The sequence below is a fragment of the Sesamum indicum genome, linkage group LG8, assembly GCF_026168435.1.
Source record: "Sesamum indicum cultivar Baizhima isolate 11 linkage group LG8, ASM2616843v1, whole genome shotgun sequence".
Taxonomy (NCBI): Eukaryota; Viridiplantae; Streptophyta; class Magnoliopsida; order Lamiales; family Pedaliaceae; genus Sesamum; species Sesamum indicum.
The window spans coordinates 30,665,096-30,682,787 of NC_142664.1; the positions used below are offsets into that span (position 1 = coordinate 30,665,096).

At 38.8% G+C, this 17,692-nt stretch overlaps 3 protein-coding genes across 5 annotated transcripts; 2 read left to right on the forward strand and 1 right to left on the reverse strand.

Annotated features, from left to right (window-relative positions):
* The first annotated feature begins 88 nt into the window (after positions 1 to 88).
* Positions 89 to 3,824, forward strand: LOC105169627 (putative proline-rich receptor-like protein kinase PERK6). Of its 3 annotated transcripts, XM_011090077.3 has the most exons (10): positions 89 to 175; positions 407 to 716; positions 831 to 1,193; positions 1,325 to 1,867; positions 1,971 to 2,057; positions 2,260 to 2,330; positions 2,470 to 2,546; positions 2,721 to 2,865; positions 2,988 to 3,149; positions 3,260 to 3,824. In XM_011090077.3, the coding sequence occupies exons 2-10, from the start codon at positions 470 to 472 to the stop codon at positions 3,479 to 3,481; spliced, it is 1,917 nt and encodes a 638-aa protein (XP_011088379.1). In that variant the 5' UTR covers positions 89 to 175; positions 407 to 469; the 3' UTR covers positions 3,482 to 3,824. The 3 variants fall into 3 exon arrangements, with proteins under 3 accessions (XP_011088379.1, XP_011088376.1, XP_011088377.1); XM_011090074.3 differs by having other exon boundaries at positions 407 to 1,193; XM_011090075.3 differs by lacking the exon at positions 89 to 175 and adding an exon at positions 190 to 253 and having other exon boundaries at positions 407 to 1,193.
* A 1,104-nt stretch (positions 3,825 to 4,928) lies between these two features.
* On the forward strand, positions 4,929 to 13,059 carry LOC105169628 (coatomer subunit gamma-2). The gene is made up of 18 exons (XM_011090080.3): positions 4,929 to 5,190; positions 5,850 to 5,947; positions 6,045 to 6,095; positions 6,908 to 7,021; positions 7,121 to 7,321; positions 7,403 to 7,504; positions 8,291 to 8,398; positions 8,491 to 8,724; positions 9,756 to 10,006; positions 10,137 to 10,308; positions 10,409 to 10,564; positions 10,643 to 10,693; positions 10,813 to 10,950; positions 11,059 to 11,262; positions 11,369 to 11,500; positions 11,583 to 11,756; positions 12,073 to 12,312; positions 12,584 to 13,059. Exons 1-18 carry the CDS (start codon positions 5,145 to 5,147, stop codon positions 12,776 to 12,778), a joined length of 2,667 nt encoding a protein of 888 aa, XP_011088382.1. The 5' UTR covers positions 4,929 to 5,144; the 3' UTR covers positions 12,779 to 13,059.
* A 742-nt stretch (positions 13,060 to 13,801) lies between these two features.
* Positions 13,802 to 17,482, reverse strand: AGB1 (GTP binding protein beta 1). Its single transcript, XM_011090082.3, has 6 exons — positions 17,167 to 17,482; positions 16,909 to 17,003; positions 15,381 to 15,805; positions 14,917 to 15,274; positions 14,637 to 14,750; positions 13,802 to 14,037 (listed from the first exon to the last, which is right to left on the reverse strand). Exons 1-6 carry the CDS (start codon positions 17,270 to 17,272, stop codon positions 14,002 to 14,004), a joined length of 1,134 nt encoding a protein of 377 aa, XP_011088384.1. The 5' UTR covers positions 17,273 to 17,482; the 3' UTR covers positions 13,802 to 14,001.
* Between the last annotated feature and the right edge of the window lie 210 nt (positions 17,483 to 17,692).

Below are 17,692 nucleotides of genomic sequence, written 5' to 3' on the forward strand. Positions count from 1 at the left end.
ATAAAAGAAAAAGGCTAAAAATAGAAAAGTGGAATATAATTAAATTAGCGTATTTGTAGGAGAATTAGGAGGATGTAAAGCCGGGAATAGTTTCCTTTGCCCAAAACAAATTCCATGCATCATCTTTCTTTCTTTGCCACCTTTTCAGAAATCCGCCCCTGCCCTTCTCCTAAAGGTAATCTATCTCTTCCCCTTTCTCCTCTCCCCCAATTACGTTCCGATCCTTTTTCTTGGATCAATTACAGATACGTATGTACGTACTACTACTCTTTTCTTTAATTCATGAATGATGGTTTGTGTTTGGTGTTTTGATTTTGTTTTAATTTGTTTGAGGTGAATGAATGGTTGCTAGCTAGCTCACAACTTCACCAAACATTTTGCTAATTAAATCTTCCATCCTCATCAGGGTTCCTTGTAACTGGGAGAACGGTAGGGACGCAAGCTTCTTTTGCGGCCTTGACTTTTGAGAATGTCGTCTTCTTCGCCAGACGACTCGCAATCGTCTGGTACTTCTAATTCTCCACCACCTCCTTCCTCCTCGGATTCCTCGCCGCCGCCCCCCTCTTCACCGCCTCCTCCATCATCATCATCGCCGCCTCCGCCATCAAATGACGCTAGTTCATCACCACCACCTCCACCTCCGGATGGTAGCTCATCATCATCATCACCTCCACCTCCGGACGGTGGTAGTTCATCATCACCCCCTCCACCAGACGGTAGTACCTCCCCTTCACCACCTCCACCGTCGCAGGATGATGGTTCATCACCACCACCTCCGCCTTCGGACTCAACTGACAATTCTTCTAACTCTCCTCCTCCTCCTCCTCCAGATGAAAATTCGTCTAATTCGCCACCTTCAAAGAACAACAACAACGACGATGATGGCAACAACAATAAATCTCCATCTCCGCACAGGTCGTCGAATGGACATTCATCTGGACACAGCGCACCAGCACCACATGCCCTATCTCGATCTGAATCTTCTTCAAGGGGAACAGCAGGACGCGGATTACCAGATTCATCGAGTGATGGTTCCAGCAATCAGACGGCTATCATAGTTGGAGCAGCTGTTGGTGCCGGAGTACTACTTCTCATTATGATTATCATCTTGGTGGCTTGTACTCGGAGGAGGAAACGAAGAGACGACGACGACGACATCAAATACTACAGAGACAACTCTCGTGGAAATGGAAGTACGCTCTAAATTAATTACTCTGTTTCAATATATATTATTTAGTCTAATTCATTTCCTTCATTTAATTAATTAGCTTTCACAACAAGGTTTAATTGAATAAAAACATTATAATTAATTTTCATCACGTAGATAATTACTTCGGTCAAAACTGGGCCAACAATGGCCCCCCAAACGACCACATGGTGAAGATGCCGCCGCCGCCTCAGCCAGCCAGTGCGGCAGTGAGCTCGGAATACGGATGGATGGCGGCTCCGCCTCCGCCACCTCCGATGATGAGCAGCAGCGAGATGAGTTCCGCCGGCTTTTCGGGTCCACATCAAGCCGCACTGCCACCTCCTCACCCTGCAGTGGCCCTGGGTTTCAACCAAAGCAGCTTCACTTATGAAGGGTTAGCGGCGGCAACGTGTGGATTCTCACAGGCAAATCTGCTGGGGCAGGGGGGCTTTGGTTATGTACACAAGGGAGTGCTGCCCAACGGGAAGGAAATAGCTGTGAAGAGCCTGAAAATGAATAGCGGGCAGGGTGAGCGGGAGTTTCAGGCGGAGGTAGATATTATCAGCCGAGTGCATCACCGGCACCTGGTGTCCTTGGTCGGGCATTGCATTGCGGGATCTCAAAGGCTGTTGGTTTACGAGTTTGTGCCCAATGGCACTCTTGAATATCACCTTCATGGTACGTAATTAATGCTTCAGCTCCTACCTACTTCTACTTGATTATATAACTTTAATTAGTATGAAAAATTACATATATAATTAAAACATATATACTGATACAGGAGCTGGTCGTCCTGTCATGGATTGGCCTACCAGACTTAGAATTGCTCTTGGATCTGCTAAAGGATTCGCTTACCTTCATGAGGACTGTAAGTAATTTCTCAATCATCCTTCTTAACCCCATCTCCTTTGATTCTTTGTTTGTACATGTGGATGTATATGTAAAAATATAATAGAACATGCAGTAAGAATTTCATAGAAAATCCAATCCGCTTATAATCCCCATCTCCTTTGTTTCTTCTTTCTGTTTTTCGTTTTTTCGTGAAATCTCTAATCCTGTTTGTTAATCAGGTCATCCCCGCATTATCCATCGAGATATTAAAGCTGCAAATATTTTGCTAGATCAAAATTTCGATGCAAAGGTAGACTACGCGTGTGTCCTACTAGCTAATGCATATTTTTATTTAATTCTTCTTTTTATTTCCCAGTTTAGTAATTATAATGTCATTTAATTTATTTATTGTTTATTTTATACACTCTTCTAATTTAAATTGCATGCAGGTGGCTGATTTTGGATTGGCTAAACTTTCTTCAGACAACCACACCCATGTTTCAACTCGTATCATGGGAACATTTGGGTAAGACGCTGGCCAATATCATTTTTTCATTCACATGCAAATTACAAAAACTATATCTAATCGATGACAATTCAAAATCCGGGTTCATGTATCTTGGAATATATGATCAATTAAGGGATCACCGTTGTGTTAATTAATTATTGATCTATTCCTACAAATGTAATCAAAATGTAGGTACTTGGCGCCTGAATATGCTTCCAGCGGCAAGCTCACTGAGAAGTCCGATGTCTACTCATACGGAATCATGCTTTTGGAACTCATAACTGGACGTCGTCCTATTGACCTCACCAACGATGATGAAGACAGTTTAGTTGATTGGGTATATATTCATACCATTTTCTACATTATAAATACTTATTAATTACTAATAATTGAGATACATTGTGTACCGTGCTAATATACGTTTATTTTAAATCAAACATCGTGATGATCTACATACAGGCTAGGCCTATTCTGATTCAAGTTACTGACGGAGGAAGCTACCATGCGTTGGTGGATCCACGACTTGGGGACAACTATGATCCCCAGGAGATGCTTCGCATGGTGCATTGTGCTGCTGCTTCTATTAGGCATTCCGCAAGGAGACGTCCTAAAATGAGTCAGGTAATTTGAATTTTACTCAACTATATATATATATATATATATATACACCTCTTTTTAATTTTTTTTTTTTTATATATGATGGATCCAACTTGACGATATTTTACATGTAGATTGTACGTGCCCTCGAAGGTGATGTTTCTCTGGATGACTTTATAAATGTGGAAGGGAAGGGGGCACAAAGCGCGATGTTAGGGTCGAGCAGTAGCTCCGACTACGACGTGAGAAGGGTTGGAAAGAACGGGGTGTTGTCGAGCCAAGAGTTCACGAGCAGCGAAGACGGAAATTCACAAGAAATACGGTCCAACCAAGGCGGGCGGAACCGTACCCCTTGATTATTGTCGGGAAAAAATTAATTTGTGTTTGTACACTACTAAGTATGGTGAAAAAGTACACCATAGGAGGAAAAAAAGGGCTTTCCATCATTGAAATGTTTGGTAAGAGTAGATGCAGGATCCATGATGGTGAAGGCACGTATGTACGTCACGCAAATGTACTCATGATACTTCCGCAAATTGTAGAGTCAAAGGTTTTTAATACCTTGCCATACAATGTTGTTTGTAATATCTTCATAACTTTGTAGCATGTCTTGGTTACTGATGAATATGTGGACTGTGAGATTGTTGTATTTGTTATATATATACTAATGTGTGTAAATGGAGCACGCGCGTTTCATGATGATTGTATCAGTGTGATGGGATATATTGTGACGTAGGCAGCTGATCGAGATAGAGGGTTGAGATATATTGTCGTAGTAATATTTTCGTTCTGCGATTGGAGATTTAGGAACTGGGACAATGTTTATTCCATGTCAGGTAGGGAAGGAGATGGATTCTTTAGGCCTTGTGTTCAGTTGTTGTAATTAAATCAAATTAAAATGAATTTCGATATGGTATATATATTTCAAAGTCCACATTTGTATATACTTTTTCATAAATATTTAATAGGGGTCAACTATGTTCATTTACGTATTTCAAAATGTATCATTACCAAAGAGTTATTGTGATACTTTTTTGGTATTGAAAAAATTATCAATTTTAGTCTAGTCACATAATTGTTCAAATCCAAGTATGTAAATGACACAATATGACATAGAAGTTAATTGATGATAAAAATGGCCGACTAGCATTCAGAACTATACAAACTCTTTCGATATCTTCTGCCATTTCAAGAAGTCACATCCTCACCCATCATTTTAAAAATTCACATCTTTTTTTACCAGGATCAAATCTATTTAAATGATCTTGACACTCCTATGAGTACTGACTTAATTAAATATAAAAAAAGTATTATTGGGATCTACTTAATGCTCCCCGATCTGAAAATATACAATTTAAAACCAATTTAGAAATCAAACTAACACGAGTTAAAAGATCAACTTCATTTTATTTACCTCTATTGTGTATCAATTTGGCACAACAGTTTATCAATAGAGTTTAAAGGTTGAAGATTTTTCATTCTTTTGAAACAGTGATAATTGAAGTTTGAAAAAGAAATTAGTTGGGGATCACAATATAACGCTGCCAAAAGGGAACAGTACAAAGCTGTGCCTGGATTGGGGGCCGGTGGTCGAATAGGATATGACTGTAATTTTAATTTTCTTGATTTTTTTTTTCTTTTCATTTCTTAGAGAGAGAGAGAGAGAGAGAGAGAGAGGGGTTGATATTTAATTACTTACCCTAAATAACTGGCAAGCCGGTCGGTGCCTTACAACAGGAGCTTAATTGAGTGCATAGACTAATTTACCCCTTCGCTAGAGATGATCGTTCTGTAGCCCGATAACCCCACCTTCGAAAACCTTGAGTTGTACGTTAAGCTATAACTGGGGACTGGGAACTCAAGAAGAGAAACAGGTTACAGGAGAGATCTGCACTCCACTTCACTCTTATAAACATAAAGGAAAATAGTTTGGAGATCTGCGAATTCTCCACTAATCATACACGCAACTATTTGTTTTATCGACGCCTTCTCAGTTGATTGCAAACAGATCTCTGTACAATGGCGCAGCCGCTTGTGAAGAAAGACGATGATCGCGATGAAGAAGGTGCGTTTCTTGACTTTTGTTGTTTCTTGTTCCATGTTTTCGAATCATAATGAAATTGCTCGATCGATGTAATCGCGTTTGGTTTTACGTTTTGGATTCGCCTAATTTAAGTTCAATTTCAGATCTGCGGTTTTGGTTTGGATTGGAAGTACGGAATGAATGAAATAGATGAATTAGAAGTTAGGAATCTAATGAGTTGACCTATCAGCGTATGAGATTCGTACTCTAGTTATGTTACGCTGGACAATTAGATGATTTGGATGATTTGCTCCTGTTTGGTGTTGCGAATATCACACTTCATCCTTGGTTTGTGCAATTTGTATGATTAATTTCAATTGATGTTCGGATTTACATTTTTGTTTTTCATGATGTTTATTCAGTTTTTCTTCACTGCTGTTTCAAAATACATGATATGGTTGTGTTGCCACTGCTTAGAAACCATGAGGCTATAAATAGTTTCATATGACTAGTAATTGTTATAGGATTTCGATAAAGAATTGGAAAGATAATGGTGTAACACATATATATGATTGGTTGGGATTCCATTCTGATGGAACATTCAGATTTGGATTACATCGGTTCTGTAAGAGATTTAGGATAAACTGTTCATTTGGTTTCTTAGTTCTTAATATTTGCTGACGAACTTGTTACATCTGCAGCGGATTACTCTCCATTTTTGGGGATTGAGAAGGGTGCAGTATTACAGGAAGCTAGGGTTTTTCATGACCCTCAGCTGGATGCAAGGAGATGTTCACAGGTATTTGCCTGTTATGTCAAATGTATAGTAGTTTTTAGCTTTATGTTTATTTGACTATCTTGAATAACGATTAACTATCTAATTTTTTCCATTTTAGGTCATCACAAAGCTTCTGTATCTTCTGAATCAGGGTGAAACATTGACAAAGGTCAGACATTGATGATGTTACTATCTCTATGTCTGTTGCTCTCTCAATCAAACACGGGTGCACAACAAACCAGCTTGTTCATGTACACACACATTGATGCACACTCTGAATGTCACGTGGAACATAAATTGCAGACACCAATATGTAATGCACATGATGACTATGTATCCACAGCATGTTTAGCTAGCGGACACACCTTATGGGCCTCAGCCTTGCTGAGCTGATAGACGTGGTTGAAATAGTTGAGATGTCATCAACTATAATGGCAACTTATCATGACTGCAGCAGGCCTGTGAAGATTGAAATGTTGAATTACTTTCAGTTTTTCCAGTGGAGCTATTTGTAGCATCCAGAGAGATTTTTGTGAGGTCTTAACATGTTTTAATCATAATATATATTGACTCATTCAGTTTTCATGATATTCTATTTAATGTTTCTTGCATGTCCACTTGTGAGTGCACTGGGCTTCTTATTGTTGACTGGGTTTATTATAGTGTTTTTTTTATTCTGTTTCTTGTTATTTGTATTTATGATCCTGGTGATGCATTTGGTTACAACATGGTGTGTACAGGCAACACTTGAAAGACAGTTCATTATTGAACTTGTAACATGACTGTAGTAAAACAGTCTTCGAACTTGTGTTTAGCAGACTGTTCCTTTTAGAGCATTTCCTAGTAAGCTTACATCAATAGATGTTTTTGTAACAGATTTCCGGGTTTCTATTTTCCTTGTTGCATAGAGAAGTGACAGCCCTTACGTTTTGATTTATTTTCTAGTTAAGATATTATTAACGCATTTAAGCTGATTTCTAGATTGAAGCTACAGAAGTATTCTTTGCTGTTACGAAGCTGTTTCAGTCCAAAGATATTGGTTTGAGAAGGATGGTGTATCTCATGATAAAGGAGCTTTCTCCCTCTGCAGATGAGGTAACTTAGGCATTCATTTTCCTTCTTTTCATTATTACTGATTCTAATTTGTTTCCCTATGCGGTTGATGCTGAACTCTTTTATTTTATTATTATAAAGGTTATCATTGTCACAAGCTCCCTTATGAAGGACATGAATAGCCGCACTGACCTGTTTCGAGCAAATGCTATTCGTGTTCTTTGCCGGATTACTGATGGGACACTTTTGGCCCAAATTGAGAGGTACCTGAAGCAGGCTATTGTGGACAAAAATCCTGTGGTCGCAAGTGCTGCACTTGTGAGTGGTATCCATCTTCTACAGGTACTTTCTGATGTTTGTGGAATTGTGTGTTTTGTGGCTAATTGATATTCGTGAAGTGTTAATGTATGAGCATTTTCATAGACAAATCCAGAGATAGTCAAAAGATGGAGCAATGAAGTACAAGAAGCTGTTCAGTCTCGCGCTGCACTTGTACAGTTCCATGCACTTGCTCTGCTGCACCAGGTAAATGGTTTTGTTGCCCGCTAGGATGTGATCGAATCGCTTCGACCATTCTAATGTATAATCTACTCCGGTTACAGATTCTATCCTTGCTCTCAGAGCTTCTTTCTGTTTCAAGTCAAATGTAGTGAACTGCACCCTATATTGTGCAAGCATAGTTGTCGTCTCAATGGCACCAATATGGAGCTGCAATAATTATGGAATTTCATAGCAATTGTCTTCTGCACACTATATCTCAAGAAATTTTATTAATGGGTTCTATGGATTCAGCTTGGTAATTTGTTGTCTGGTTTAGAATCAAAATGGCATGAACTGTTTGCGTGTTCTTTGTTTGTGACAGGACTACGATTGGCATAGTTTTATCTATGTTCTTCTTGTTTGTGAATAAAATAAGAGTCTTCTGCCCTGTTAAAGTAGAAAGTGTGTTTGAAATATAGCAAAGGTGTAGCATTTGAGCTAGATGCCTGAACCAGGCCTCCTGTGATGGTCTGATTGCTTATTGGAATCATGTACTAATTCATTCTGTTAGGCTCTGCATGTATTTTTGTTACCTTATCAAGGACTTGAGGAGGAAACTGACCCTTGTAAATTGATTACTCACTATATTTTTGTGGCATCTTTCTTCTGTTTGTTTGTCAATTTCTGAATGTTTAAATTGTTCCATCTAATGTAGCATGTCTTCTGCATAAATTTTGGTTGATAACTGGTGTTCTTCGTGGAGTATTTTCTTGCACAGAAGGCCTTGAACTTATTTGGTTGTATTGACATGTTGTATTTATGAGCTTGCAGATACGGCAAAACGACCGTTTAGCTGTCAACAAGTTGGTTGCCAGCTTGACTAAGGGGACTGTTCGTTCTCCTTTAGCTCAATGCCTTTTGATTCGCTACATTAGTCAGGTGTGTAAAGTTTAACTTGATGCTTGCAGGCTGTGGGTGTGGGCTGGGTTGCTTTCAAGTACTGATAGAGCAGTTGTTCATTGATATGAAAGGTTATCAAAGAATCAAGTTTTAATAGCCAAGCTGGAGAACGGCCGTTCTACGACTATCTCGAGGGTTGTCTGCGTCACAAAGCTGAAGTGGTTATCTTTGAAGCAGCTCGCGCGATCACAGAGTTGAGCAATGTGACTACCAGAGAGCTGACTCCTGCCATAACTGTTTTACAGCTTTTCTTAAGTTCTTCCAAGCCAGTGCTAAGATTTGCTGCTCTCCGGACTTTGAATAAGGTTGGTGGTCCTACAGTGATTTGATATTCTCGCTTTCGAATGACTTGCTGATTTTGTAGCATAGGTGATGATGCTTTCCTTTGATTTTGTTTTTCTTAGCATATGTTGATCCTTGGTTTCTCCCTCTGCAAGTTTTGAAATTAATCTATCTTCAGTCTGGAGTGTTTTTCTTTATATGAAGACACTGGAAAGTGAACATTTAAATGCTTTTTTATGTGAGTTAGACATGAACTACTAAAGGATCCACAAAAGCTGCAGTTTCCACTATTTATTGTCTAGTTGCTCCCCATTAGGTTCTCACACCAGCCAATAGCTGTGGCACACTTGACTTCAGAAGTCTGTTAGAGCATTTCCTGGTGTTCTGATTTATCTTTCCAGAAACTCTATGGTAAAGCATTAAAATTTATATGCACACATCTCCAACCTCTTTTTGACGGCACAAATATATTATTTTATGTGCAATTTTGACTTTGGTCTTAGTTGTTATATGCTTAATGTAATTTGATGATTTTGTCCAGCAGAATGGCTTGGTCTTAACAGAATTTCATCTACATTTTGGTTTAAGAATGTAGAGCCTAGCTCGAACATATAGGATTATTTTATGTAACAAAGTGAGCTTGAACAACAGAGATCAGCTTAAGCAATTACACCCTTAAACTATGTTAACTACATTGCTTGTCATTTCCAAATACATGATGGTTTAAGTTTTCTTAACTTTGTAATTTCTGTAATTTCAATATTGATACATACTAAAAAATGAATACTTAACATATATGCTCTATGACTTTTTTCTAACTAGAAGGATTTTTGTATTATTTTTAGATCCTAACATGAGTTTTACGGCCAGTTTTTCATAAAAACTAGGGATGTGGTGCTACTTATTGAACTGCTATTGCTCATAGGCTGTATTTATAAGTTTACTGTTTGACTATTTAATTCAAGTTTTCACTTCTTTACTCCTGTTCTTAATTTCCACTCATTCTGCCTGTCCTTTGCAACCAAGTGAGTCACTCGTTTTCATTTGCATGCAGGTGGCAATGACACATCCCATGGCTGTAACCAATTGTAATATAGACATGGAGAGCTTGATTTCAGATCAGAATAGAAGTATAGCAACTCTTGCCATTACTACTCTGCTGAAAACAGGAAATGAATCTAGTGTTGATCGCTTGATGAAACAGATCACTAATTTTATGTCTGATATTGCTGATGAATTCAAGATTGTTGTGGTGGAAGCAATAAGATCATTGTGTTTGAAGTTCCCCCTCAAGTACAGATCTCTGTGAGTAGTGGAGTCTTCCCTTGGAATAATAGATTTTTAACTTCTCCTCGGGTCTTTTATCAGTGTTATTTCCATTTCATATTATTTTGAAATAAATGTCTAACTCGGGTTTTGCCTTTCGGTTCCTCAGGATGAATTTCTTAAGCAATATCTTGAGAGAAGAGGGTGGATTTGAGTATAAAAAGGCAATTGTTGATTCAATTGTGATCTTAATTAGAGATATTCCAGATGCCAAAGAAAGTGGATTGCTGCACTTGTGTGAATTCATTGAGGATTGTGAATTCACTTATCTTTCCACCCAGGTTTTCTTTTATCTTCTTGATACCATTTCTTTTATCTGTAGGCTACTCTTGCCTGGTGCATGCTAGTTTGGCTCAGTTGTGCTGAATTGACTTGTGTTAGATACTTCACTTTCTTGGAAACGAGGGACCCAAGACCTCAGATCCCAGTAAATATATCCGATATATCTACAATCGGGTGATACTTGAGAATGCCACTGTTCGAGCCAGTGCTGTCAGTACACTAGCAAAGTTTGGTGCCATGGTTGACTCATTGAAAGTAAGACTGCATCTCTCAAGTCATTGTTGAAATCTTGAGTTACTAAGCATAACAAATCGAATACTCTCTTTCTTGCAGCCCCGCATATTTGTTTTATTAAGGCGTTGCGTATTTGATAATGATGATGAGGTCCGTTTTAAGTCCATTATGCTTTAACCTGTATATAAGTTCTAAATTATGTGTTGCTAATTCATTTTCAAATTATAAAATTTTACTTGATGAAACTGATTTGTATCTCTTCTTTCCAGGTTCGAGACAGAGCCACACTATACTTGAATACCCTCGGAGATGGTTCAGTTGCTGAAACTGAGAAAGATGTTAAGGAATTTTTGTTTGGTTCGCTTGATATTCCACTGACAAATATGGAAACTAGTCTGAAAAACTATGTAAGTGATTGAAGCTAATTTGGTGTTTATCTTAGGGTTGTATTGTGTTGGTGTCTCTATCCTAATGTACCGCTTGAAGCCTCAGTCTAATTTGTTTCTTTGGAACAGATACAGGATCCTACAGAAGAGCCTTTCGATATTAATTCTGTACCCAAAGAGGTAAAGTCTCAGTCTCTAGCAGAGAAGAAAGCCCCGGGTAAAAAGCCAGCTGCTTCAAGTACACCAGCTGCTGCACCCACCTCTGCAGCTGATGCTTATGAAAGACTTCTATCCTCTATCCCTGAATTTGCTAGTTTTGGGAAGCTTTTCAAGGTTTGTGGATGATCGTTTTCACCATTTCAGTTCTTGTATGATTCATTCTCGTAAGGGTCTCGTTGGTGAGGTAATGAATTCATTTTATTGCATTTGAATTTGTCAGTCATCAATCCCGGTGGAGCTTACGGAAGCAGAAACTGAATATTCAGTCAATGTTGTCAAGCACATATATGACAGCCACGTGGTCTTCCAGTATAATTGTACCAACACAATACCAGAACAGCTACTTGAAAATGTAAAGGCTCTATCTTCAGAAGCATTTGTTTCCTTGGCCTTGGTTTGAGGATTCTGTTTCTTAATTGCTTTCCTGGTTTTAGGTGACTGTTATTGTGGATGCTTCTGATGCCGAGGAGTTCTCTGAAGTAGGGACCAAACCGTTAAGATCTCTCCCTTATGATACGCCAGGACAAACATTTGTGGCCTTTGAGAAACCCGAAGGTGTCCCGGCAGTTGGGAAATTCTCAAATGTATTGAGGTTTACCGTAAAAGAGGTAGTTCCTCGTAGCTATTTCTGTAAATCCATCATATGCTATGTGAAATGTCTGAAATTACTCCCCTTAACTTTTAAGAAATTTCTGATTCAACAATGATCTATATGCTACTCCATAATTGCTTTGTTTCTTGGACCTTCGGCGAAGATGTTTTGCAATACATAAGAAATGGTCATGGAGACGGATGAATGATGAATATTTGTTTTTTACTTGCAATCATTCATATGAAATTCTGGTTTTGTTACTCTAAAGGATACTGACATTGCGTTCATGGTCTTTTCTTTTAATTGTTTAATCGCTGTTTAAATTGTGGTAGGTTGATCCCACTACTGGTGAGGCTGAAGATGATGGTGTGGAAGATGAATACCAGCTTGAGGATTTCGAAGTTGTTGCTGCGGATTATATTCTTAAAGTTGGGGTCTCTAACTTTAAGAATGCATGGGAAAGCTTGGGCCCTGATGGTGAGCGCATAGATGAATATGGTCTTGGGCCTAGAGAAAGCCTGGCAGAAGCTGTCAGTACTGTTATCAATCTTCTTGGCATGCAACCTTGTGAGGTTAGTGCTTCTCGTCCAAGTGCTTGTGAGATATAAGGCTTTCCTTTGTTGTTGAAGCTTGGAGATTGTGGGCACTAATTTTCATAGTAATACTTGGAACAAATTGAGATTGTGTGTGCTAATATATCTATTATTAGGAAAAAGATTTCTATCAGTACACGCATTTTTGCCAATACATTTGACAACACTATGTAGTTATTCTCATATCTTCTTGGAATCACCATTTCCCGTTTGGGAGTAAACTGAAATCTCTAACCCATTTGTTTTCCAGGGTACCGAGGTGGTCCCAAGCAACTCAAGATCACATACATGTTTATTATCGGGCATATACATAGGAAACGTGAAGGTGCTTGTTCGGTTGTCATTCGGAATTGATGGGGCGAAAGAGGTGGCAATGAAGTTGGCGGTGAGATCTGAGAATGAGAATGTTAGTGAAGCAATTCATGAAATAGTTGCCAGTGGGTAGGTTCTCTATTCCCCCCCCCCCCCCCCCCCCTTCTGTATTTGTTGGTTGAGGGACGCAGCAGTAGGGTTTTGTTGTGTAATTGAGGTGAGAGTTGTATGGTGGTAAAATAGATTTTGTATACGCGATTGGCTTCAACTGACCCTGAGAGAATTCCGGCTGGCTGGGCTGGGGTGTATCCATATATTCTTAGGATCAATTCTTTATTAATTTCCTCCCATACAACTATGGAATTTGATGTAGGTTTCCTGGAACCTTATATATTTTTTTTTGGACAGTGTTAATTAAGCATTTTCGTTATCAGTTCAGGACTTTCTTGAATAACGGGTACCATGTAGGCTAAACTTGGAGTAAGTTGTTTGGATTAAGATCCAGTAGGTACGAGGTTCAGGTGTCATACATTTGACTTCTCTTGGTTAAAAATAGAAGGAAGCTTTAGCATATACCAACAGTTGATTCACTTTCAACTTTGGTAATCCGACGAAGTTCATTTGTTATAATAAAATCAAGTGGGTTACACTGATCATCTACTCGTAAACGATGACATTCCTTGGATGATTTGGAATGCGTTTGCAAATACATTCTAAATGGATTTCTATATAAGAATTGAATTGCTACCTAAGAATATCCAATTGAAGATTACATGCTTAGTTATGAAGTGGAACTTTGGAGTAAGTGAGAATGTGTATTTACTTGCTTGTATTTTGAGGAAGTAAAAATTAGTGATTTTCGTGGAATATATAGTCTTCTAAAAAAGTAGTTATTCATTTGAAAAAAATAATCGGTAACATGCACTTGGGGTTGCATGGAATCCTCAATCTCTCAAACTCAACAGCATAAAAAAGAAAACGTTTGGATTTCCTCAGAAAACGTTAGGGCTTCCCGCATTATTTTAGTTATGAAGTTATCAGATGGAGATGGAGATGGGCCCTCAAAACAATAGCATTAAAAAAAAATAAAAAAGAAAAGACTGAAGTGATTACTCCAAGAGTCAGTAAAGAGAAAGACTGAAGAGCTTCATGGAACTGATCAAAAACCCTTGCCTATGATTTTCATTTATCTACTGAAGTTCTGTCAGACATCACAAAAATTACAAGAAATAGAACACAGCAAGCAACAAACCGAACGCTGGAAACATTGATAGAGGTAGCATCATTCCTGAAAGGGATTAGTGAAAATGCCCATTTGCTAGAGGAATCAGAATAGAGAATCGCAGTCCCCACTACTCAGATCACTTTTCTGTGCCCTCCAAAAGCCCAAATCTGCCAGGGTCAAATAAATTGTAAAATTGATACTGATTTAAATTCGAACTGATATCCCTTTCAAAAAAAATTCGAACTGATATGACAATATATATGACAAGATACCGTATCCGTGGTTGTAAACTGGTGGCACATGTAGCCCTACCATGATAGTTATAATGACATTGTTTTGAAAGAGGTGATAAAAAAGAAAATAGGGACAATTCCACCGCTCACCCTTAAGGTTTAATGTAATTACACATGGACCTCCTGTGGTTTGGAAATTTGCACCTAGTATCCTGATGTTTGTTTCTACCCAACAAATTGATTCATCCATTAGTAAAACTCACAAAAATTTGTTGAGGTCAACTAAAAAATTGAATTTCGAACTAGTCCGTAACAAGTCAATCAAAGATAAATATGAATTTTCATTTGACTTTTTTGGCAAACTCCATGAGTTTTACCAACTGATGAATTTATTTATTGGATGTAAACAAACATTGGATACTAGATATAATTTCTCAAACTACAGAGTCTTTACGATAATTACACCAAATCTCAAAGGTGCGATGTAATTATCCCAAAAAATAAATAAGTTGTGACCCAACTTCAATACTAACCTTCAGGTTCGTGTCCCAACTTCCTGTACATAGTGCACTCCCATCAGCTGACAGTCCCAGACAGCTGATCCGACCATCATGGGAATTTTGAAGTGATCCCAAGTCTAAAACCACCTATTTAAGGGGAATGTTGGTTAAAAGTTAAGCAGTGCATAAAGGCATTCGTGACAATGGAGACAGCAAAATAAATTGAAGACAACGCCCAAAAGCACAACTAAGATGGACAACTCTGTAGTTTGTTGACCCGAATGAAGACAGAGCAGAACAAGAATACATATACCTGTGCCAATAGAGTGTCCCAAACATAGCAATCTCCATTGTTGTAACTGGCAAAGAGGAGGCGGCCAGAGATGGAAAATGCAATAGACGTCACATGAGGGGCCTCATTATCACCGTGTGGTTGATTGTACACTTGTAGCTGGTGCCCAGTTCTAATGTCAAACAGTCTGCAAGTTCCATCATCTGAACCTGTTCCAAATCTATTTCCATCTGGGAAAAACTTTACAGTGTTAACATCACCCTGATGACCATGAAAAGTACGCACAGCTCGACTAGCAACACGAGTATCCCAAAGACGGGCTGTTGAATCACAGGAGCCAGACACAAACATTCTGGAGTTGGATCCATTAATTGAGACACTGAACAAGAACAGCATTGGTAAAGTTCTTGATAATGAAATTGACTGAGAAGCTTAGTAAGCTAAGCAAAAATTTCCTAGATAAACTGGAGAGATAGCCAACATACCTTACAACGTCTGAAGTATGGCCTGATTGAAACTCTCCTCCGAATACAGATGTCCTCAGGCCAGTAGTTATATCCCATAGAACACACGTATGATCACCGGAAGCAGTTATCAAGTGTGTATCTTCATCTGGAACATACTGACATGATGACACATAACCCTTATGCCCGCTAAGCATTCTGGATACTGGCATATGCCCGTCATTGTCAGTTTGAGTGTTCAGGTTAAAGATAGAGCACATACTATCTAGGCCACCACAGGCGACAGACTGCCCATTGGGAGAGAAGGCACAGGTCATCACCCATGCACAAGGTAGCTTAATTGCATGAGTCTTCTGGCTTGTAAGAGCGTTCCATACTATTAATCTGCCATCTTGAGATGCACTGACAATGCGATTTCTTTCAGGAGTCCAATCCAGTGAGTGCACCTATGTTCATTTGATAACAAAATGTACGCCTAACTTAAATTTGATAACCAAATTATTCAAGAAGCACAAACTAAATTGTTGAACACGCAAAGTTGATTTTAATGTCATACATGCTCAGCTTCAAGCTTCATCAGTGATAGTCAATCAAGGACAAGTGATCTAATTGATGGATGTGTTGAAACATTTGGCATTGCCCACATTTTAGACTTTGTTACATGCATGATAGATGCTATACACAACATATCACAGAACCATCAGCCATCAGATCATGTAGAAAACATAATTTTGGAAGCCACGTGATTTTTTTCCGCAATTTGCGGTGTTCCATCTTTTCGGGCAACAAACTTGGCATCCCTAGTGTACGAATGATATGCTAACTGAACAATAATACAGCGAAATTGAGCCAAAGATCGCTCTCCTTGTTCAATAGCCTATAAAATAAAGAGGAATGAGCTGGAAGGCGAAAAGAGAACTCTCCTTGCTCATTAGCCCCCAAAACGTCTCAGATTCTAGTGGATCTGAAAATTCATGGCTAATGATTTAAGGACTTATCACCCATACTGCCTCCATGGATGGATGATATCAAAGAGCATAGCAACATATTTCTACACAATAGTCTCAAATACAGCCCAAGATTAGAACATGGGTTACATAAATGTGGTGTATCCCTCTGCAGTAAATACCAAAAGACGGCTAAATTCCAGATTTCTAAATATAGGAGAGTCGGCAACTTTCTTGTATTCGAATCTTAACTTTAGTTCAAAGCTGGATGCTAGTTAATGAGTCAAATATAGAAAGCAGTCTTAGCTATCGTCATGTAATCAGAAGTATGCACCAAATATTCCTGAATTCGCCAGAGCTATCCAAATGCATATTACAAGTAGAAAGACCATTATTTGACTCATAAACAAGAAAACTAATCAATGCAATTCCGCATTGACAAATCAAATTTCCGTTACTAAGAATGGGAAACATACAAAGTGGAACAATAATAATTACATTTATACACACGCAGAGATATGTATCAAAACGTGCAGGTTTTGATATGCAGACACAAAATTGCTGCATCCAGAATTTCGAGAAATAATGTAAAAAGGACTTACCTTGCCTGTGTGCCCCTGCAGAGTCCGGCAACAAACCAGATCAGTCGGGCCAAAAGTCACTGGAGTCTTCCCCTGCGACCGGGCGTACCCCGCAACTAAAGAGAAAAATAAAAACACAATATTAGACAGATAATCAACTACAACAAAATTCGTGCCAGAACAAATAGATCTGAGGACATAAAAAAACAACTAAATTGATCTCTGACGAAACCACAAAAATAAACTGGAACAGAAAAGAAGAAAAAAAGGAATCGGAACCATCGGTGTCGAGAAGAAGAAGACGCTGCTGCCTTAATCTATCTCTGAGGGAATTAACGGTTTCAGTGGCAGCCATGTGCCGCTCCTTGAGTTCAGCAACTGACATATCCTTTTTTAACCAAAAAAATCAAGGAGAAAAATTCCAAGTCTTAGCTCCTGAGATTCATTTGAACCCTAAAATTTTGATAATCCTACACAACACAGCTGGGGATTTGAGATAATGAAGTGTAGTTCGGCGTTGGGAGAGGGAAGACGAAGACGAAGACGAAGAGGGATTGAAGGGAGGTGGACAAAGTGTAAAAGCAAGGGGAGAGAGAGAGAGAGACTGTGAGCATTGACTGATGGGCATGGCGGGGTCCACTGTTAAGTGATGTGGATTTGTCTCTATAGTGACTCTTACGTGGCATTTCGACCCAGCACTGAGGTTTTGACTCGGGTTTTAATTCCAATTAATACACAATACTCAATTAGATCAAGATTTGAAGCTGAGAGTCGGAAGTTGTTCTTGTTGGGTGACGGTGAAAAC

Coding starts and splice junctions, on each gene's coding strand:
- LOC105169627 (XM_011090074.3), top strand. CDS start 470: ATGTCGTCTTCTTCGCCAGACGACTCGCAATCGTCTGGTACTTCTAAT. Junction 2,866..2,987: donor AAGACAGTTTAGTTGATTGG/GTATATATTCAT, acceptor ATCTACATACAG/GCTAGGCCTATTCTGATTCA. Junction 3,150..3,259: donor GACGTCCTAAAATGAGTCAG/GTAATTTGAATT, acceptor TTTTACATGTAG/ATTGTACGTGCCCTCGAAGG.
- AGB1 (XM_011090082.3), bottom strand. CDS start 17,272: ATGTCAGTTGCTGAACTCAAGGAGCGGCACATGGCTGCCACTGAAACC. Junction 17,004..17,166: donor TCTTCTTCTCGACACCGATG/GTTCCGATTCCT, acceptor TTTTCTCTTTAG/TTGCGGGGTACGCCCGGTCG. Junction 14,751..14,916: donor GGGACACTCTATTGGCACAG/GTATATGTATTC, acceptor CCCCTTAAATAG/GTGGTTTTAGACTTGGGATC.
- LOC105169628 (XM_011090080.3), top strand. CDS start 5,145: ATGGCGCAGCCGCTTGTGAAGAAAGACGATGATCGCGATGAAGAAG. Junction 5,948..6,044: donor ATGCAAGGAGATGTTCACAG/GTATTTGCCTGT, acceptor TTTCCATTTTAG/GTCATCACAAAGCTTCTGTA. Junction 10,565..10,642: donor CCATGGTTGACTCATTGAAA/GTAAGACTGCAT, acceptor TCTTTCTTGCAG/CCCCGCATATTTGTTTTATT.